We start from the raw sequence: 24,057 nt of genomic DNA on the forward strand, positions 1-24,057 counted from the left end.
TAATTCAGGAACTCATAAAGCAAACAGTAAATTTGGTGTGAGAAATATGTGAAAAAACAGTTAAGATTTTAGAGATGTTTAGACTTCTAGATTAACAATTCTCATTAACTATTTTGATTTTGCAAAAATTCAATTCATAGCAACTTTAAGTAATTAGACTCCAATTTTTTGGTAATTTAATCCTTCTCTAACTCAATTAACCGTCAATTCCTTGGTCACTTAATCTCATTAGAGGGTTTAAGTTCAAACCCTAGTTTCAAGCCACACAAAATCCTAAAGACCCAAAAATAATCTGATTAAATGTCACGTATCACATTAAACTCAGATAATCAGAGGTTCATGAGAATTTAGTTTCAAGCTTATAATTCAAGTGATGTAGCTTTTACAAGAATCAACAAGAATTCAAGTTAGAAAAGAGTTATTTTTTAATATACTCTAATCTTTAGGATGAAAAACGAAACCAATTCTTGAATGTAAATCATTGTATTAATCAGAAGTAGAGAATAATAGTATTAATCTATAGAATAAACAGAGCTCCTAACCTTAACAGGGGAAGTTTAGTTGCTCATGGAGAAAGTAATCCCTAGCAAAAAAAAGTGTGTAATTGTGAAAAGTGCGGAAGAAGAGAAGAATAAACCTTAGGCCAATATCTCTTCTTCTTTTATATCTAATCCTAATTAAGGGCAATTCACTATATTAAGACAAGAAGAGCGAAATTTTACACAAATCCGCCAAACCAAAAACTGGTTCATGAATCCACCAATGTACATTTCTATATAGTTCGAACTAGGTCAATTCAAACTCAAACTACATGTAATTTGAATCAATGTGATTCGAACTATGTACACACGCATACACACAGTAATTCGAATCAGGGTGATTCAAATTACACACCAGCACGCAATCCCATCCCAATAATTCGAATTTGACTGATTCGAATTATTTATGGTATAATTTGAATTATGCTGTTAAAAAATTAATAATTAAAAAATTAAAATATATATATATATATATATATATATATATATATATTATCTCATACATTAAAAAAAAACTAACAAAATATTTAATTACGAGACTTCTTTAAAATATTAATGAGCTATCAATTCGAATTCCATACAATACTCTTTTGTCCATTTTTAATAGCTCATGAATATTTTTTAACAAATTTTTTTGATAAATTTATTTAAATTATACTAAAAAAGATATTTTATTCTATGCAAAATAATTTTTAAAAAATGGCTTAAAAATGTTAGGAGTATTATAAAAATTTGTAATATTCTAGTAATTTAGGTAAATACATGCATGTACTCAAATTTTAAATAAAATACTGTACATAGTCAATAATAATTTAGAAATTAAAGAAAATATTTTATTCCATACAAAATAATTAAAAAATATATTTTATTCTATACAAAATAATTTTAAAAAATGGTTTAAAAAATGTTATGAATACTATAAAAGTTTGTAATATTCTAATGATTTAGGTAAATACATGATAAAATATATTTTCTTTAATTTCTAAATTATTATTGACTATGTAGAGTATTTCTTTAGTATCCTAAGTCATTAGGACGTTACAAATTTTTATAGTACTCCTAACCATTTTTTAAGCCATTGGTATAAATTATTTTGCATAGAATAAAATATTTTTTGTGGTATAATTTAAATAAATTTATTAAAAAATATTCATGATAACTTTTTAATAAAATTATTTAAATTATATGGTGAGATATTACATGATTCGAATTACCATGGGAAAGTTCAAATCACTCTAATTCAAATTATATGGTGAGCAATTCAAATTCTATACAATACTCTTCTGCCCATTCTTGATAGCTCATAAATATTTTTTAATAAATTTATTTAAATTATACCACAAAAAATATTTTATTCTATGCAAAATAATTTAAAAAATGGCTTAAAAGATGTTAGGAGTACTATAAAAATTTATAACGTCCTAATGACTTAGGACTTAAAGAAATACACTACATAGTCATAATAATTTAGAAATTAAAGAAAATATATTTTTATCATGTATTTACCTAAATTACTAGAATATTACAAACTTTTATAGTACTCATAACATCTTTTAAGCCATTTTTTAAAAATTATTTTGTATAGAAAAAAATATATTTTTTAATTATTTTGTATGGAATAAAATATTTTCTTTAATTTCTAAATGATTATTGACTATGTACAGTATTTTATTTAAAATTTGAGTACATGCATGTATTTACCTAAGTCACTAGAATATTACAAATTTTTATAGTACTCCTAATATTTTTTAAACCATTTTTTAAAAAATTATTTTGCATAGAATAAAATATTTTTTGTAGTATAATTTAAATAAATTTATTAAAAAAATTTGTTAAAAAATATTCATGAGCTATTAAAAATGGACAAAAGAGTATTATATGGAAGTTCATTAATATTTTAAAGAAGTCTCGTAATTAAATATTTTGTTAGCTTTTTTTTAATGTATGAAATAAAATATATTTTTTTAATTTTTAAATTAAATTTTTTAATAAATTATTAATTTTTTAATAAAATTTTTTTAATAAATTATTTTTTTTAACAGCATAATTCAAATTATACCATGAATAATTCGAATCGATCAAATTCGAATTACTTGAGATTACGTGCTGGGGTGTAATTTGAATCACCTTATTCGAATGACTGTGTGTAATTCGAATCAAATTGATTCGAATTAATGAGTGTGTGCGTGTGTACATAGTTCGAATCACATTGATTCGAATTACATGTAGTTTGAGTTTGAATTGACCTGGTTCGAACTATATAAAAATGTGCATTGGTGGATTTATGAATTAGTTTTTGGTTTGGCGGATTTGTGTAAAATTTTGCTATCCTTGACTTAATATAGTAATTTTCCCCCTAATTAATGTAAAATATATTTTCTAAAACTAAATAATATATTTTCTAATTGTAAATAAAATAAAATTTTAATCAAAATTCTTAAAAGATCACGTTGCTGGCTTCATAGAGATGTGGGGACCACCCTGAAATATGAAACTGGCACCAAATTTGGGCTAGACCAAGTTTGGTGCTACCCTGTCCGAAAATGAATGTGTGCATGTATTGATCCTGGCACCAATTCCAAGTTTGACGCCACCATGCCAGCAACGAATGAAAGCCTTGTGATTGTCAAGTTTGGCGCCACCTTCTTGGATTGTTCAGGCTCCATTTCTTCCTCCTAAATTTTGTCAAATCCGTTCGAATATTACTTGAAATTGATCAACTTGCACACAACTCAAAGTAGCGTTTATAGTGGCTTAAAATACCTAAATCTTGATTAAACTTAACAAATTCAAATGCAACTTCATTAGAAAAAGATAAGAAAGATGCTCGCATATCACTTAACAACCAAGTGAAATGTCGAGACACCTCTATCTTTAGGTCCCTTAGTAGGAAACCTATGTTATATCTAATTGTTTACCTATGTTATATCTAATTAACAATTAGAGGAGGCATCCGACAATGTCTGTAGTATCCCGATCAGTCGCACTACTAAGGGATCTATAAGTCCACGCCAACACTGCCGACTTCTAGGACAACCTTGCAATTGTGATGTTCACTAGTAAGGAAAACCATCGAATATGGACAAAGTTGTTCGACAAGTCCATCATCAAATACCCTTGATGAGCATCATCATATAGTACTAGATAAACTGCGCCATGTCTGAGGATCAACATCAACAAGAATATACTACATTCTCTTCAAAGTCACGTCATATTGATGGCAAAAATGTCCTTTTTGACCTGAGCCAGCTCGGTTGGCCTATCTCTGAGTAGTTTCTCTACCCAATTTTAGGTCAAATGTTGATGGTACCTCTGAAAATTCCTCATGCACCTACCTACCGAATCTCCATCTATACACAACTCTAAGTGTTCAACCACGTCTTGGAGTATGATAGTACATGCCATGGTAAGTGAAATATACGTGTCTTGGATTATCATCTTTCTACAAAGACAGAGATCAAGATATTGTTGAAGAAGAAGTCCATAAGTTCTATTTTATGTTCGAAGTTGGCCTCCATGTGATATAGCATCAGAATCTTAAGAAGTGTCATTGTGTGGCTAATCCGTCTCAGCTAAACACCTTAAGTCTCTATAAAAATGTAAAACTTAATTTGTTTAAAAAAAAATAATTGTGCTAAGTTACAACCCTAAAAGATGTTTTCACTAAAAACATGTTCAATATCAATGTCACTACTTAAAAGTCATTAAAAAAGTAGACACCTTAAATTTTATTCTAAAAAATAAATTCATTACTTAACAATAAAGTCAATAATGTCACTATTTAATTAACTATTCTTAGAACACAAATTTTGTACACTAAAAAGCTTTAAATTATTAAAAAAATTAATTAAAATAAAATAGAATAATCTCGACAAACTAATACCAACCTCATGATCGAACACTCTCATAATATGTCGGTTCTCATTTAGCCTATTAATGTCCGAAGAATATATTGTCGTCATTAGATTTTTTTATAAATTAGGTGTTGATTGGTCTGTGAAAATATTTTTTTGTTTTCGTTTTCTGTTTTTATTTTTTGAAAATGATTTTTATTTTTAACTTTTTGCATTTTAGAAAAGGTGATTGATTTGTAAAAGGAAAATTTATTTTTAAGTATCGAAAATAATAAAAATATATTTAGTTGGTTTATTTTCAAAATTTATTCTCAATAGTTTAAAATCACAAAACTATATTTTTATTAAAGGTACGATTTTAGTTATTTAATTTTTTTATTAAATTAACAATTAATTTTATACGGTATCAATATGAAATAAATTACTATCTTTTTACACTATTTTAGAAAAATTTAGTATTTCTTGTATATATGATTGGTTTTATATTTTTTATAGCACTATATAACAATAAAAACATTAATTGAACAAAAAATCGAAACTAAAATTAGTTTTACGCCAAACTAAAATTGATTGATGTAAACAAGTTTTAACAAATAATTTATTAATAAAATAATGAATAAATAAATATTAAAGTTAAAAAAATTTAAAACAAAAAACCAACTTTTTTATTAATATTTTTGAATTTTTGTGTATTTTTTAATTTTTATTATTGATACTTTTGTAATTGATTGTCGATTTAAAAATTATTTTCATAGCAAAATTATTTTTTTAAAACGAAAAAATAAAGGTAAAAAATAAAGAAATTTAACAAATATATGTTAATTTGGAGAGTACGTGTTCAATACTAAATAAAATAAAAAATTTAATAAATACATATTTTAATTTTAATTAAAGTTCTATTTTTTCCTTAATTACTTTGTATATATACTCAAAGATACAAAAATTAAACCTAAGATAAAAAATCGAAATGGTCAAATGAAATAAAAATAAAAATAAAATTATTTTTTTAAGAGATGTATGTATAAATTGGAGGTAAATAATAGATATTCTAACAACAAAACATATGGAGAAAGGAAGAGAAGACGGACAAAAACAAGAGAAATACATTGGGTGAATGTAGATGAGAAAAAAACATATATAAACGAGTAGGAAAGATTCAAACTTTTCTCTCAAAACAAAAAAATACCGTTTTTGGTTTGAAAACATTTTTAAAAGTTAAAACTAAAAAGACTTAAAACATGAAAATAGCATTTTTTATTTTGTTCTATTTTTTTGAAAATATTTTCGTGAAAAAGATTTTTAAAATGTTTAATCAATTATTTTTTATGTCTTATTTTTATTTTTTTTGAAAATAAAAATGAAAATGCTTAAACTAATTAGTCCCTTAAAATAGTCTCTCATAATAAAAAAAAAAGTACGACTAGGTATCTTTTAAATGTGATCTTTTATTCAGCTTTTTATTATAATAATTTAAAAAAAAATTAAAACAAGCACATTTAAATAAATTCAGTGTCTTTTTAAAATTAAATACACATTCAAAATACAAATTAAATAAAACTGAAATTTCAAATTTAAAATTTCTGTTTCAGTTTTAGCATTTTTAATTATTAACAAATTATCATTTAAATACACATCCAAAAATTAAATTCAGTAAAATTAAAGATTTTAATTTTAAAATCCAAAAAATAAATCTTAAGGGTTTTAATTATTAACCCACATTACAAGAGATCATATTTTAAACTAATATGTTAGATATACTTTTATTGAATAAGATCTAAAAAACTTAGCTTAATTATTCATTTTAATAATTTTAAAAACGTTAATAAAAAATAAAAAATATTAGATACGTTTTTATCGAATAAGATATAAAAAAATTAATTTTCTTTTAACGTTTAAATTTAAATTTTAGATTTATGATTTTGGATGTGTTTCAAACATATTTTGTAGATAAGTTAATAATTTTAGATGTGTAATAATTAAAAAAAATAACCAATTTTTACAAACATACATTTTAATAATTTTAAAAGTGTTAATGTTCAAATAAGTAAAGATAAAATCTAACTAATAATAAAAAAAAAATATTAGATGAGTTTTTATCGAATAAGATATAAAAAAATTAATTTTATATTTAACGTTTAAATTTAAATTTTTTATTTATAATTTTAGATGTATTTTAAAAATATTATGTTTCACTTAATAATTTTAGATGTATTACAATTGAAAACAAAAACGAATTTTTACGTACATTTTAATAATTTTTAAAGCATTAATATTCAAATAAGTAAGAAAAAATTCTAACTATTAAAAAAAAATATTAGATGAACTTTAATCAAATAAGATATAAAAAATTAATTTTATTTTTAATGTTTAAATTTAAATTTAAATTTTAAGTTTATGATTTTGTATGTGTTTTAAAAATATTTTTTGGATAACTTAATAATTTTATATATGTAATTGTTCCTTTATTTATCTTTAATTCGGTCTAATAATTTTATGTTGGTGGTCTTCTCTAATCATTCTAGAGATAAAAATTAAAAAATTAAAAGAAAGAAAGAAAAAGAAAAAAAAAGAAGAAAAGAATATTCATGCATCGACTGATAATTCATTTATTGTTTAATTCAAATGTTGATCTTATTAAAATTTCATTCGACAATGATGATGAATGAGTTTTGAGTTAGTATGCATAGTCATTCAAGTCAAATAAAAATAAAATAGCACAACTCATCTAATAATAATAAAATATTAAGTATGAAATAGTAAATTTACGTACAGAAAAGTAGTATTTTTCTATGAAAAATTTTGTGAAAAAACGTGAGAGAGAGAAAAGACGAAAAGAGCGTACAAGAGAAAGAAAAATGTACAGAGAGAATAAAAAAATGTTAGAATAACTACTTTATAAAATGTGTAAGACTGTAAGTCATCAGAAAAATTCTAGTATTTAAAATTTAAATTTATTTTAATTATTAACTTATCAGACTACAAATTAAAAATATATTTTAATTAAAATTTAATTAAATAATATTATTTTAAATTAAAAAGTTAATTAAAAACTGAATTTTAAAAGACACATAGTATTTTTCATAAAAAAATACTTAAAAAAGTGCCCATGACAAAATAAAGCTTCCAACTCGTGCTACACATTAGGGGTGTTCGCGGTGCGGTTTGGTTCGGTTTTAAGGGAAAAAGTCATCCGATCCGAACGCTTAATTTATGTGCGGTGCGGTTTGGATTGGATGAAATTTTTTTGGAAATCCGATCCGATCCGATCCGATTACAAGCGGTTTGGATCGGTTTGGATTTGCGGTTTTTTAAATAAAAAAAATTAAATACATATAACAAGTCTCAACATCAAATTTTAAATAATCAACAATGACATAATTAGTTTTAACAATATCTTAAAAAACTAACGATAACATAATAATAGAAATAAAATTATAGATTAGTTAAAATAAATAAATAAATAACATTTTGAACATAAAATATTTATTAAATAATAATAATACATGAATAATAGGAAAATGTATAACAAATTGAACATGTTATAAGTATAATTGTAAATATAATAATAAAATAATAATATTATAGCACATTGTGCGGTTTGAATTGGATTGGATCGGTTATGAAAAGTAGATCCGAAATCCGATCCAATCCAGCGGTTTACAAAAAATAGAATCCAATCAAATCCGAATTAGTGCGGTTTTAATCGGTTTTCGGTTTGGATCGAATTGGATGAGCGGTTTAATTTGGATCGGTTTGGATTTGAACACCCCTACTACACATGACGTTTACGTGTGTATATATATATATAGAGTACTTATAAGCAAAATTTTAATTTGCAAATGATAGGTTCATTATGCTAAATTTATGATACCCAGACAATGGCCGATGATATTTGGTAACATGAACGACGCAGATTTTACCTCAGCTAATCAAATGACATGCAACTTACAAATTGCATGCACCATCCATAGATATATCTTCCCTTTACATAATATTCGAAGCTTCAAAAGGTTTATTCCATTTTATCACAATTATGCAGTGGTACCGAACCACATGTCTTTAAATCTCTTTTTCCCCAAGACCCCAACTTTCATGATCCACCACAATTAATTCACCATATTGAAAAGTTGGTAAAGTATTTGATGGAACTCTCATGGAGAGATGGAACTCTCATGGAGAGCTCCATTCAATGGAATTGCCAAAATTATTTATAAATTTACCCCAATTCATTATTTTGTATTCACTTATTTTCAACAAAAGTTTTTATATTTTTAAAACGAGCTCAAATTCAAAAACACTCGAAATAAATGTTAGAAAGTCATTCTAATTTTATTAATAATTTTTTTATGCTCTTCTTTATTTAAAAAAAAAAATCATCTTCTCTATCTATAATTGTTCCTATAATTCTAGATAATTATACTAACATTTTTTTGTTCTTTTCTTCTTAAAAAAAAAAATCATTTTGTAATGTAATTGATTTGGTTTAATACGATATTGCTTCTTTTATTATTTGAGGTTTTATATATTTTTATTTTTGAAGTTTTTGAAAATTTATATTTTTATTTGCAACTGAAATAAGATAAAATGGTAAATAATTAATGTCTTTTACTTGTGATAAAGACTCGGATGCAATTGGTTTTATGTAAAATTTATAGTTAAAAATCCGTTAGATAATAATTTAGTTAAATATATCAAATTATCTAATTCTCACCTAAAAGCTTTACATGATAACAACCGGATGTAAATTTTCACCAATACTTATATTTTCATTTTACATTTGAGCTCTAATCAACTTTTTTTTCCACTAGCATTTCACATATTTTAAAGTCATCGGTTGAGTTACGTAACAAAAATAGAGTGAAATTTTAGCGAAAAAATACAAAAAATACAAAACACCCTAAAAATTTCACAAATACAAGACTACAATGGTCTAAAGAAAATAAATTAAGTACGGCTATGTAAATAAAAGAAGGTAGAACTTCCACATCTCAAAGAAGGACGTATTCCTTCCTTTCACTAGAATTTTATTGTGGGTACCAAAAATACGAAACCCAACGAACGGCACAACTTCTAAGGCAAAAGGCCCATATATTTTGAAGTAAATAAATAATATTACTTTCAAGTAGTTAATTTTCCCGTCCAAAAAAAAAAAGTAGTTAATTTTGAAACACTACTATTACAATTTACAAGATAGTGACGACGAGCGGAATCCTAAAAATGTTGGCTACTCTGCTCATTTTCTTAATAGGCAGCACAAAGTGAACATAAGTTAAAAACTACACTTACAATTGCCCTGAATATGGGGAAAAATACCCCAAAACACTGCACAATGCTCCCCCGTTTTCTTCACTATAAAGAACACCAACATAGACTTCCTAATCCTGCCACGCCAAAACATTGCAAAATTGACATGTTTTTCGCCACAAGAATTTCATTACAAAGACTCTGGACTAGTGGATGGTCTGATTCTTGCGGGCATTCTTGCGTTTTGCTGTTGAAAATGTAACAGAAACTTGTTCTTGGGCGTGATAGACATTCTATTCAAGTCGGGGTCGAAATCCAAACCTGCTTGTACACTCACTGTCATGTCATCTTCAATCATATCATTCTCATTCATGTCGACAAATTCGTCATCGGATGCATCACTGCCACTTTCACTGAGGTCGCCATCGTTGGCACCATCACATTTGATCTTTGACCAGCGAGCAAAATGTGGCCGTATATAACTGTAAACAGCAACGGAATTTAGAGTGGAAGGCAGAAGAAGCAGCATCAACAACTAAACTAGGAAAAAAGTTTGGACAAATCTGTCGATTTTTTTCCTTCATAGAACTAGCTTACAAACCTTTCACTTTTCTTCAGTAAACAAGGATCAAAAGGAAAGAACGCGTCGAGCCTATCTATCCCACCAAATGCCCTCGAAAGATCAGATTCGAGCATATCATCAAAGGCAAATGATTCTGATGTCATGAAGAGCTTAGCAGCCTTTGCTTGTCTTAGGAATTCCACTACTACAGTAGGTAGACAAACCTGTTGGAAAAATGTCAGCTTAATTATACATTTTAGATAGAATAATCAAGGTCGGAGCAAAATAACAATAATTAACCAAAATCATTCCAGTCTTCAGCGATTATATCACTATCCATAAAATCTTAGCATGTTATACTCTCTATAAACCATGATAGCTTTTGAGAAGTTCATTACCTTCAAAGGATTCAATTTATGTTGCAAGATTGGCTCCATGGGCATATTTAGAAGTTGCATTTTGAGCCTTGGAGCATCCATCAGAGATCTCATTCGAAAACACAGCATGTACATGAGAGCCTGCTCACAAAAACAAGCTTATGAACACCAAAATCCAAATTATCTACCAAAAGAAATTAAGCATAAAAATAAAAAAACATGATAGCAACAACATGAATGATTGTTCACAGAAATACTTAGGTTTTCTAACCAGGTTAAAATAATTTGTAAGGTAGCCAAACCAAACCAATTGCTTACAATAAACAGCAGAGGATTGAGGGCTCAAAAGCACATATCAAAGGATACACTAACAGGAAGCTTTCAAACCATGGCAAATGATTTATCTTCCTAACAATTTCGGCCATGCATCCCCTTAATTCCTAAATTAAGAATTCTTTTAAATATTTCTAGAAATTAATTATACCTAGTTTTAAAGAGAATTTTTAGAATGTTATAATATCATTCCTGCTGCATTACTTGCCCAATTAATGTCAAGACATCAGATTTATAGCCCTTCCATCACCACGTGCAAGAATAGAAGGTCAAATGCTAATCGGCATACCTGACAACCAGAATAAAAAACTTGATGTGCTCGCGGGTTCATAACGGAATCATGTGACTGGCAATAGTTAAGACACCAATCAACCAATCTGAAACCTCATTGAAAGATAATCACATCAAGTTAGCTCTATTTCCTATGTTATATGATAAGACAGGAAAAATTTGGCAATGCAAGGAAACAAGAAGATCCCAAACCTTTGTAAGATGCTAGCAACCAATGCAGCTGAAACAAACTTTGCACGGGACAAATAACTAGCAAGATAAGCAACAGCACTCATCCTGCGATAAATGAAAACAACTAGCAATGTCATATACTCATATGTGAAGTCTATACAATGCTCATCTTTCACAAAATGATGTTAAAACAACAAATAATTCAATAAAAAGGAGAACAGTCAATCTTTTAAGTTCAATTAAATAATTAAATTATATAATAAGCTGCTAAGGGGCTCCATTTGATAAGCATTAGATCATTTACAGTTAAAAAATGATCAATCAAAAATAAAAAATACAAATGACGACACTATCATCAATTACGACACTTCACAATAAAGGGGCGCAAAAAATTTTAAGAGTTCATCAATTGGTGCTGACAGGCACTTGAACTTTAATTTCAAGTTTCGGCCACAATGTAAAATCAATTGTACCTAGTATTGGGGGGATTAAAATTGCTAAGAAACATATCTGTAAGAACCATGGCAAACTTCACACCACAATCTTCAGGATCCAGTGCACATGCATAGAACACCACAAACTGCAACAAAATAAAGGCATTGATAATGTATTTCACAAAGCATTACCAACTTTAAACAGCAGAGAGAGAGAGAGAGAGAGAAGCGTACCTGGGTGAACTTTGACTTGTAGGCATTCAAAATAGTCCTTTGAAATGATCTCAGTAGAACATCAAATACCTAATTAATAATTTAATGAACATATAGATGATTAGATGTTAAGTATATAATACAAAGTAATTAAAGCAACTATATGTAACGTCCAGAAAATACCTCAGACAAACGGCCACTGCTTTGACAGGACTCGAGATGCAAAAAAGTAAGCTCAATCAAGCTATCTAATTTCTCAGCAATTGTGTTTCCCTCCAAAGTTTTCCTATTTAAATATTCTGCAGCAGGCTGTAAATAAAATAAAAAACAACCACGAGGCAGCACACAAGATATATGATATTGTGAAACACACACAAGTGAAGACAAAATCTTGGACACATATTTCCATTAATAAAATGATATATAGACTGGCAACTAACATATGTTGTAAATTTGAGGAAGTACATAATGAATAAAAGTTGGAAATATATTGCTCATAGATGAGCCAATAGCCTAATAGAACCTAACTACATTCATCTTTCAAAACCTTGCAATTCACACAGAAGTTGGCTGAAAAATTAACAGTGAGCTGACTGCAGAACAAAGATTCAAATCTAATGCATGAGCATGGCATTGCCATGACAGGAAGGAGTTTCATCCATGATCTTAGGTTAATGAACTTTAAAGCTGAGGGAGTACTATAAAGGGAGAGCTCAAATGATCACTGCTAAAGGAAAAATGATGAACTGGCAAAACTCTAATTAGTATCATATCGTAACTTTTCTAAATTGTATACGGAAATGTGATTCCAAATTGTATACTACGTATTTAGCACTAACACCTGTCCACTACAAGTTTACTGCACAAAGACTTCCCTTCTTGGGAATTGTAGTTTATGGCAGAAGAGATAACTCTATGGCCGAGCTGCTTTCTTGGTCTCTTTCCTATATAAACAATCATTCTAATCACTTTCTGAATACAACTGCCAATATTTACGAGGCTCTATTTTTCTTTAAACAATATCAACACCTTTCTTAAGCAAGCAGACAGTATTGGTGCCTCTTGCCTAAAGATAGTAGTAATATAACCCTTTGTGCTTTAAAGATATGGTTGGATGAAAGGAAAATAAGAAGGAAAGAAATGTTATAAAAAGACAATTTTATCCTTGTATTATAAAATATATTGAAAAAAGAGAAAGGGTAATATTGAAAGTAGAGAAACATAATATGTTTTCCATCACTTTTCCATCCAATATTGGAGAGAAAAAATTTGGCAGGTCCCATCAACTTTTTTATCCTATTCAACTTTTCCCTTCCAATTTTTCTCTTCAACCAAACAATAGAAAATAATCATTTTCCTTCCAATTTCCTTTCCTCCCTTTTCTTTCCTTCCATTTTCTTCTCAAACAAACAAAGCCTAAGAGTTGTGTTAGACTTTGAACATTGGGTGCAGTAGAAGTTCAGAAGTTTGAATCCATTCAAAGTGACAATGCATGAAGTTACGAAGTATTTATCTCCCCGCTCCCAAATACGGGAGAAAAAACAGTGGTATATAGATTCACAAAAAATCGAAAGCAGAACATCTTTACACGTATCTCAAATCTAGAAAATATCACAATGACCAGAACAAATTTCAGTCTTCCATATTGACAGCTCAAAACATTGCAATTGAGACATGTATAGGACATATCTAGTATGGTTAAAAAATTACTTATCATGGACAACTCGATTCCAACTTGGTATATGATATACAGAGAGTTAGAGTACCTGAGTTCACCATATGAAGTTTTGCCACTTCACAAAGCCACTTAACTACACCCACAGCCTGATCAAGCCAAGCCTGAATACAATCAGCTTGACATGTTAGCCTGAAACAGGCAAACACCAGAATAAGGCTTTTCATAGTTTGATAGGGCTAATGGCTGCTTCCACAGCCTTATAAACATACATACAGGGATGCTCTGACAAAATCACCATCGAAACACCAACCTATGTCAGATTGACCACAACTTGCATTTCAGAATGATAAACTTCAATCTTCCTGTTTCCCATCACCATCCATCTTAAATCTCTTGCTAAGAAATTGCTAACAGATGTATTGAAGAGGACAAAATTTGGTGGGTAATTGTGTTTCAGGTCATCCAATAGTGAAATGATTGAATTAATCAGAAGAATATATGGCTAATTAAATTTACAGGCAGATCATTGTCCATGTTCCATGACACAACATATAAAACCAATAAAAAAGAGGCAGGAGATGAAATATCAAACTTCAGACAGAGAATTTGCAAAAAGAAGTGTCTTTCACACCTCCATATTACTCTAGCAAGCACCATTTCAGCAGCATGAACTAGCATCAATGGATGACTATGGAACTATGAGGCAATAATAACAACCTCATTCAATCTTTTCATTTCACAAAGCATAAGAGATGGAATGCAAATTATCAAAACTCTACTAGATAACGCACAAACGCACACTCTATATTATAGACAATGCATGTTAAACAGAGTAAGAGATTCCCCCTGCCGAAATCTTAATTTCATTTTTTTTTATCTAACCAATTAAGAGGAGCATCTTCTTAATTTTCAAAATTCTATTTTACAAAAAAAGAGACATCAAGATGAACCCAAAATTAAAAATTTTGGACCATACCATATTATCATCCCCATCCCCATCCGCAAATTCGGCATCCTCTAATTCCATTTCAAATATGCCTTTGGCATCTTCCTGCAAGAGGCCATCCCATCCAATTTCAACCTGAAAATAGATCAAATGAGATTAATTTAATGGTCAACTGCCCTCACTTTTCTTTTAACGAAAACTTAAAGGGTGACTTAACCAACATACATCAAGTTCTATCAACCTATCTACAATAGCAGGCAGCATCGTAACGCCAACAATTTCTCCAATTGCACCACTTTCCAGCTTTAACATGTTCTCCACGTACATGAGAATCTCCTACAAGTATCATAAGATGCAAGTTAAACTTGGACAAAATACTGCAATTATTGAATTAGTTCTTCTTACATATGTTGAAAAGCTAAATAAAAGAAATCTGATAATTAGAAATGCTCCTCAAATTAATATATTGGTTTCCTTATATTGTTTTGGCATCAAAATGCATACAACAAAAGCATGTAAATGATTACTGGAGCAACCCGACATATTTCAGAGTGCAAGAGTAAATAATGCCTCCACATTGTAAAACAAAAATGAAGCTTAGATGGATGCTAATTGCCATCAACCAAGTTGACAGTCCATCACATACAACACAAGAAATTCACAAAATGGAGCAGCAACTAGCATAAAGCAGTTGCTTAAACACTTCCGATGGCAGTGGATGGAAGTGGAATTTGAACTCACCGGTCCCTTACTGTAGATTAAGGGCATCCTCTGGACAACTATTGGAGACAGTCGCAAAGGCGCAAGAGGCACCAAAACAGCTATGGCTTCAAAAGCAGCATGCACACGAGACAGAACTTTATTCTTCTTTTCAATTCCACTCTCCTGCTTCAAACTATCCATGAGGTGATAAGGGGGAGTGAAGTTATTCACAAGCAACTCCAAAGACCAATCAATATATTTCCCATTCGAAGCAGCCTTCAAATAGGGTAAAAAAGAAAAGAAAAGTCAAACAAGCTTTATAGAACATTAAAACTCTGCAAATGGCTCCTAATAACACAGATAAAAGGGGAAAGAACAAAAAGGAAACACGTACCAAGGATACAATCAGCTCAATCAGTGCATCCATAATAGAAGTTCCATAATTCCACAGGCTCATTCTATAAACCTGGCAAAAACAATTTCAGTGAGAACAACTATATCTTTATAAATTGTCCATTTCCTTCCAACATTAACAAGTTCCACACTTCAAGCACAAGATAAACATAAACACAAGCAACAAGTCCAATGTGAAAAAGAACTTACTGCAGAAAGAAGAGATTCGTGATGAACAGAATCTATGCATGAGACTGTTCCAGAGAGTGCCTTCAAAGTTGTCTGTAACCATCATCAAATCAAATATTATCACAACATCATTGTCAGCACTATCTATTAGCACAAATAAAAAATGTATATATATAATGTCACAATCTCCACGTGCTCTAATGTAAGAACTGACCTCAAGTAGAGCAATATCATCGGGATTAAGACTCTCTTTCCGGTGCAAATAACCAACAAGCTCGTCATAATTCTCTCTATCACCCTAAGAATGAGTAAAATCCACCATTTTAATTTTCAGAAAAAAAAAAAAAAAGATTCTAGAATGATGTTTTGCTCCACGTACCAAAGTGACTGCTGAAAGTGCATCTCTAACATGACAAATTAGCTGCAAATCAGAGAATTCAGCGTTCTCCATCTCACTGAACTCTTGCTTCTCGGCTCCACTAACCCTTCCCATTGAGCCGAGTTTAAAAAAGGGACGAAATGCAAAACGCAAAACGCGATGCAAACAAAACGGAGTTCGTTGTTGTCGTTTGCAGAGAGATGAAACGACAAAAGACGGAACAGCGTATGGTGTCCACGTCTTCGTTGGCGAGGGTAAAGAACTTTGGCAGCTACTGCAGCTGCTACCTCTTCGTTAATGAGAAGGGAATGGCGGCTAAGAAGAGGCAACAGGAAAAAGGGTTCTGAGCAAGGTTCTGAAAACCGAACCGGTCATTGAACCACTCTAATTTATTGGTCCAACCGGTTCAATTGTGGTTCAACCGAAATAACCGTTTTATAATAAAATAATAAATAAAATAACTAACAGCAAGGTTCCAGATTAACTAACAAACAATTATTCAAAATTTGTTACAATAAAGAATAAAACCATAAAAAGATATACTATCTTCTACATCCAATCAAAGAAAATACCTAATATGTTATTTTCCAAAGAAAAAAATAGAAAATAAATTAGAGAAAGAGCGAGAGACTATTCCGTGCCACTGTTTCACAGTAACTTCACAACTGTTTTATTTGCAAAACAAAGTCATTCACGAACTAATACTAGAAAGAAAATGAAAGCTTTCATGGCCAACTAGATAGAATTGCTTGCATATTTAGAAAAGAGTAATCACCCAAATTTTGGTTCAAAAGAAACAATTTAGTTTTCAAAAGTATATACATTGTTCTATTCGACATATCTATAATAGAAAAGAAAAGAATAAACTACTCTACTTATTAGTTACTACCATATGTCACAAAATTTGATACCTTCTATCTACCAATATGCAACAATACAAAGGCTATGGGATCAAAGGCATACAGATCACTACGACTTAGTGAGGAATATGAAAGAATATATCCACACATCAACAAACAAAATTACTAACATCAACAAACAAAATTTCGATATCCAATTTAAAAAAGAAAATAAAAAGTTCTATCTACCAATATGCAACAACACAAAGGCTATGGGATCAAAGGCATACAGATTACTACGACTTAGTGAGGAATATGAAAGAATATATCCACACATCAACAAACAAAATTACTAGCATCAACAAACAAAATTTCGATATCCAATTTAAAAAAGAAACTAAAAAGTTAATTCCTAAAGCGGGTCACAAGATTTACATCCTTAATCATCACAGGGCCAACCTCAGAGAGAAGGTCCAAGCATGGTGCTAGAATCTCTTTGGAAGCAGGGATTTAGCCATACTAAACCAATAGGAGCAGTTTTAACATGGCAGGTTTAACATGGCAGGAGCAGTTTTAACATGGCAGGTTTTTATCTTCCACTCAATGAACAATTGATTAAATCAACAACAGCAAAACACAATATAACAATCAAAAGGTAAAGAACAACACCAAAACAATAATTTATCAAATTAACAAGTTAATAAGATCAATTAAAACTGAAAATCAAAATAACAAGAACAATTAAAATTTTAAACTCCAGCAAACCAACAACAAAATAAGAACTAGAAAACATACTAATCATGAACAATTAAAACAATAACTGGAATAATTAATACAAGAAAGAACAAGAAGAAGGAAAAAAAATCACCCTAGGATGGAGCAGTTCTGAAATTCAAGCAGAACAGGGAAGGGAGGAGCTTTAAAACGCGACGGAAATGGTTGAACGGAAGCTGAACAATGGTTGAACGGTGGCTGAAAGGCGGTGGAGCAGAGGCTCGAACACGCGGCGTAGAGGACCGAACAGAGGGCTAAGCAGCTCGAACAAGGGTTGGCCAAAAAGGGGAGAACAAGGGTTGGCCAAAAAACAGAGGCAGAAGCTTGGCCAAAAAGGAGGTGGACGCGCGGTGAACAAGGGCGACGTTGCGCCGAAGCTGTAGCAATGCGGATGGCGGCGGTGGCTGGACTTTGAGGAACGGCGATGAGAGAGGGCTGCTTCGGGGCTTCCTCCAAGCTGCGATCGAGTTCTCTTCTCTGCGTTCTTCAGTGTGTTCGTTCAGAGGCCAGAAAGAGGGAAGTGAGGGAGTGAGGGAGCTCGATGAGAGGAAGGAGGAGAGTGGCTGAGTGAGACTCTGAGAGAGGAGAGGCCAAGAGGGTGCTGCGCATCTTGGTCAATGGTTAGGGTCCTCTAACCAACGGCGCCATTTTGTGCAAATTTCAGAAAACCGGTCGGGTCCCGGTTCGATTCGATCGACTGGTTCCCGACCGGTTCAACGGTCCAACGACAGTTTTTGAATTTTCTGGTTTTGATATATGACGGATTCGTTTCTTATACTGGTTTATTCAACCGGTTCAACCGGCCAGTTCGAACTGGTTTTCAGAACCTTGGTTCTGAGGTAGGGGTGGCAATATGTACCCAACCCCATCCGCAGCAGGAAAGGTAGAGTGCGGGTAGGATTTTCATGCGGATTGGGTAGAGCGTGGGTTGAGCCTCAACCCAACCCGCACTCTATATATGTATTTGTTATATAATTATATAAAAATATATTTGAAGTGGATGTTGAACCAAAATATGTATTTGTTATATAATTATATAAAAATATATTTGAAGTGGATGTTGAACCAAAAACCTCTCACTAAGTGTAAAAGATCCTTAGTTACTAAAAGAAAATCATTAATTTATAATTTAATATTTTTTTTACATAAAAATCAGTTCTATTTGCAGGGACTAGAACTGAGACTGGGGGATAAGAACTCAGTATTATATTTGTTGAGTTAGAGACTGGCACTTAAATTTGTCTTTATCTCCAAAATTTCAGTATTTCAGTACCTCCAAAAAGTAGGGACACTGGAGACTGACATTTTTAAAGACAGAGACAGAAGCTTTAATAATATTTTGTACCCAAAATACCCCCATTCTAATTAATTAATTTCAACTTTACCTTCTTCAAATCAGATTAGGGCTTCAGTCTTAGCAGCCGTCACTCCATCTTCACATTTGTTCTTCGAAGACTTGGTTGCAGCCTCTGCATCACCAGTGTCAGGACAGCCACCTCGTCGCTGCCGTCGTAACCACCGCTAGGTAAGTGAGTCGCCGTCGAAGTTCGTCTTCCTAGGCCGCGTGTTCTCCTGTCCTCATTTTCTCCTTCACAGGACAACGTTCGAGGAACCTAGTTGCAGAGTCTCCCCTATTGCTGTCGAGTTCAACCACCTTCTTGTCGCCGTCATAGCTTCTATAACCTAGGTTAGTTGTAGCCAAATTTTTTTACTAATTTCGTTCAATTTTTTTATGTGACCTAGCTTCTGTGGATTTGGTTCTTTGTTCTAATATATAGATGCATAGATAGAATCTTTTTTTTTTTTTGCTCTTTTCAATGCGATTTGGTTCTTTGTTCTAATATATAGATACATAGATAGCTTCTGTAGATTCGGTTCTAATTCTCATATCTTGTTTCATCAATTGCGTTTGTGCTGTGCTTCTTATGAAATTTTTTTGTCATGATTGGTTTTTTTGGAATTCATGTTTATGCAGCTTTTGATTTTGAACTTTTGATGCTCTTTTTTGCATAATTTACGTCTGTTTAATGTGAAATTATGTAATTTTTTTGTAAATGTATGATTGTTGTAGCTATAACCAGCTTACTCAGTGATTTCTGAAATCCTATGGATGAAAAATTTATTAGCTTAGTTATAGTTTAAGAGTAGTGGCACTCTAGTAATATACTATTATATTCAACTATAGCTAATCAAATTTTATATAACTGGACCAATCACTTTATTTGAAATTGGGTTGCACATTGTTAGGGGGAACGTGTTAATCAGCATCAGTTTTGCAAATTTAACATATTTCAGGAGTTGACTAAATTGCTGTTATCTTTACTAAACCCCTCTCTTATCAAATGAAGTAGAATTTTTATTTTAGCTTAAAGGGTAAAAGATAAGAGAGTCTTGAGTGTATTGAATCTTCGAAATTAGTTATTTATTAAGTTCATTTGAATTATTTAATATGCACAAGTCTAATTAACTTTTCTCTTTTTAGTTGGTTGACTTGTTAAGACCTTGTTAGTTATTATAACTCCAACTAATTTTTCAGAATCTAATCCGTTAATTTATTGGGGACTTGCTAATTAGTATTACTAACTAAATTTTACACACCTTAGTTGGTCAACTGGTTGCAATGAGACTTTGCAGTTTAGATCAATGAATTCTAAGCCTTTTAACGTTTTGTTGGTTAACTTCTTAGAATAGATAATCTCAATGACATTAATATAGTTTGTATGATAATCATGGATGATTCGAAGTAATAATTCTTAACACAACTCTTTCGATCTAAACCACAACATCTTTTAGAACGAAGACTTTGATTTGCTTAAAATACGTGAAAAAGTCATTTTCAGTATATGAAATGAGAGAGGAAAATCGATATTTTTATTTTTATTGTGTTTCTATTGTATTTCCTCTTTTGATTTCCAATTGAAGCTAAATTAAAATTGAGAAGTAAATAGAGTTAATTGTCTTTTAGTTCCAGTTTCTTGATCTTGTCTTTTAGATTTATTTGAATGTTTATGCGTTTTTTACTGTAATGACTTTGCTAGTGAGACATGGAGCGATCGGAAATTATTAAGCCATGCGTGTGTTTTTATGAAAAGATGAGATCCAAGCATGAAGATTTGATATTTTTCTTTGTGCTTACGCTATTTGTTTACTTTAGGGATAGTAGTGGCCAACTGTCGTTAGGCGGAAGAATGAATAGTAGAACTAGATGTGAGGCTTTAGAGCGTATTGTTGGTGAGGGTGATAGGAATTATATTTGGAAGTTGAGAATGAACACAAATGCCTTTGCTAATTTGTATGAGTTGCTCCAAGTTCAAGGAGGACTTAAAGAGGATGGTCATGTAAGCCTGCCGGAGCAGGTTGCAACTTTCTTAATTATAAGGCGCATCACAAGAAAAATCGTAGCCTGCAGGTTAGATTTTGTAGGTCCGGAGAGACAGTTAGTAAGTATTTTAATAAAGTTTTAAAGGCTGTAATACGTATTCAAAGCATTTTGTTTGCCAAGGCTATACCAGTTGAAGAGGATTGTCTTGACCCCACATGGAGAAGGTTTAAGGTAGAGCTTACTCAATGTTGTGTTAGTGATAGTAACTACCATTAATTTGTAACTGTAGTTGTGGCATTATTAAATGGAGAAATAAAAACTAAATACCAGAATTAACGTGTGTTTTTTTAGATATGTTTGTTAAATTCGGTTTAAATTTTCACAGGCACATCCAACCAAGTTCTACAGTCCTGGCAAGCCGTTTCCTCTGTTTTACCGGCTGGAGGGTATATTTGGCAGGGATAGAACCACGGGAGCAGCAGCAGTTAGTGGCTTGGATGCGGAGAGGATGGCTGACCATATCCAGCAATCTTCCGCTGACCAAAGAAAGAATGCCTAACTAATTGCTGATGTCATTGTTGGTGTGAACGAGAAGTTTAAGGGCAGTGAGAAGCTTACATAGTTGGGTTCGGTGATGATGAGGTGGTGAGGACAATTTTGAAGTTTGCTGAGAGTCCGAATATGTATGCACACTTCTGGGGCTTGTCAGATTCACAGATGATTGGCCTTGTGTGTTCCATTACTATTGATTGACACTTGTTATGTGGATTTGACTTAGGAAATTAAGTTTTTCACTATAGGGTTTTAGTATTTTGTGAGATGGTTATATTTAAGATGATTTAACGCACAAACTTATATTTGGTATATATTTGGATGGATATTTTGGTATTGCCTTTATTTTGGTCTGTATTGAATAAGTTTTGGTGGCTTAGTACAATCTTTTTGGTATTGCAATATTGCCTTTATTTTGGTCACTTTTGAGTATGTATTGTTGGCTAGGTACAATATTTTTTGTCACGATCATGTTAATGAAATTTCTAATAATTCTCTGTCATCATCTATCCCATTTTGAACTTGGGATAATAAAAAAGAATAACCAAATACCAAGTGAAAGAATTATTTGTCTTTTGTAATGACACGGGATGGTACAATAGAATAGAACTCCGAAAATGTAGGGTAGCAAAGATGACTTTGTGCAAGAAAGACTTTGGCAGCATGTCTGGAGAAAAGGCTTCTTGAATATGCTTTAGCACCAAAAACGGAAAACTTGTTTCCGACGAGAGCAGCAACGGAAGGATCTCGTGCGAGCAAGGGATGATAGAAAGAGATTGTGTGACCCAAGTGGCGGCGACGGCAGCGGCGGAAGAAGCAAAGGTAGCAGCCACGGAGAGAAGAAGTAGCTCGTGCGATGAGAGAGGAAGAAGCTCGTGTTTCATTTGTGAATGGAGCTCGAAATAGAGTTTGAATAGGGGGCTGCCACGGAGAGAGAGGGCGGTAGGTTAGGTTTAATTCAATATTTTCGATGGAATATTTTAAATTACAGACAGATAATTAAACGCAGCATTTTTGTTCATCTAATTACAGACGGATTTTTCGTCGGTAACCATTTTTCACGAAAAAATTAATTTTCCAACAGAATTATTGACGTATTATCTTTTCCGTATGTAATTTATGCTAATTCATTTTTTTGTTTTCGACCAAAAATCCCTCGCAAATTCTGTCTGTATTTCTGTGGGATACAATTTGTCGAAATATCCGTCTATAATAATTAGTTTTCTAGTAGTGAGAGGTTGATGGGAATAAATAAAACAGAGGAAGAGTGAGATAACCATTTCAATTCTCTTATCATTTTTTTCTATTTATTTATCGTGCATTAACTTCATGCTTCTCATCTTTAAAATATATTCCCATACAAAAAACGAAATTTAAATATATTTCAAATTTTTATATACTCCCATACGACAACAAACAAAATTTGAAATATAATTATATTTAAATTATATTTTAAATTTTTATCATTTTATGTACTCCTATGTAATAAACGAAATTTAAAATATATATAATTCAAATGTATTCCTATGCAACAAATGAAATTTGAAATATATATAATTTAAATTTAAAAATTAATACTTAAGAGGGTATATAAAAAATTTAAAAATTTTGTCAGTTAGAAACAATAGTATTAACCGTGGATAGTTAAAAAAAGGTAATCGTATTAATAGTGGGCAGTTTAATGGTTCACTTATGTGCTTTCACGTAAACATGTTGACGTGCTTATTTTCAATGGACTGTTCATCTTTTTTATCATTTAAAATAGACGGTTTATCTCGCTGTTATTTAAAATTGTTCATCTTCTTTATTATTTGAAATGTTCCATTTTTAAGAGTTTTGTCCAATTTAAATTATTAATATATTTTTATTTTTTTTAAAAATTATATTTAATTATTTATAAATACATATATTTCGTTTATAGTGTAAACGAGATAACATGTATCTCGTTTATCGTGTAAACGAGATATACGAAAATTGAAAAACTACGTATATCTCATTTATAATATAAACGAGATATATAAAAAAATAATATTTATTTTGATAAATATTTTTTAAATTATTTATTTCAGTAATTATTATAATTAATTTATTTATTAAAATAAAAAATCCTATATTAAAAGAATTCATCTGTTAACATAACCAAAGAAAAAAAAAGTGTTGCAAAGGAAAAGCCGCAAAACGGTACGGTACTACGGTAGCTAGGTGAGTGCTTGCCAGCTATAATAAGTGAGATATTAATATTAATTAACTATTTAATTTGTCTTT

The 24,057-nt window shown here is 30.8% G+C and overlaps 1 protein-coding gene across 1 annotated transcript; it reads right to left on the reverse strand.

The window, feature by feature from the left end:
• Nucleotides 1–9,464: 9,464 nt before the first annotated feature.
• LOC107643899 (uncharacterized) lies at nt 9,465–18,541 on the reverse strand. The gene is made up of 16 exons (XM_016347650.3): nt 18,013–18,541; nt 16,306–16,620; nt 16,141–16,224; nt 15,948–16,019; nt 15,739–15,810; nt 15,384–15,620; nt 14,868–14,978; nt 14,673–14,777; nt 12,202–12,327; nt 12,040–12,108; nt 11,845–11,951; nt 11,393–11,476; nt 11,199–11,286; nt 10,598–10,717; nt 10,239–10,423; nt 9,465–10,119 (listed from the first exon to the last, which is right to left on the reverse strand). The coding sequence occupies exons 2-16, from the start codon at nt 16,417–16,419 to the stop codon at nt 9,828–9,830; spliced, it is 1,866 nt and encodes a 621-aa protein (XP_016203136.1). The 5' UTR covers nt 16,420–16,620; nt 18,013–18,541; the 3' UTR covers nt 9,465–9,827.
• Between the last annotated feature and the right edge of the window lie 5,516 nt (nt 18,542–24,057).

This window comes from Arachis ipaensis, chromosome B5 (assembly GCF_059453495.1).
Source record: "Arachis ipaensis isolate K30076 ecotype BB chromosome B5, ASM5945349v1, whole genome shotgun sequence".
Classification (NCBI taxonomy): domain Eukaryota; kingdom Viridiplantae; phylum Streptophyta; class Magnoliopsida; order Fabales; family Fabaceae; genus Arachis; species Arachis ipaensis.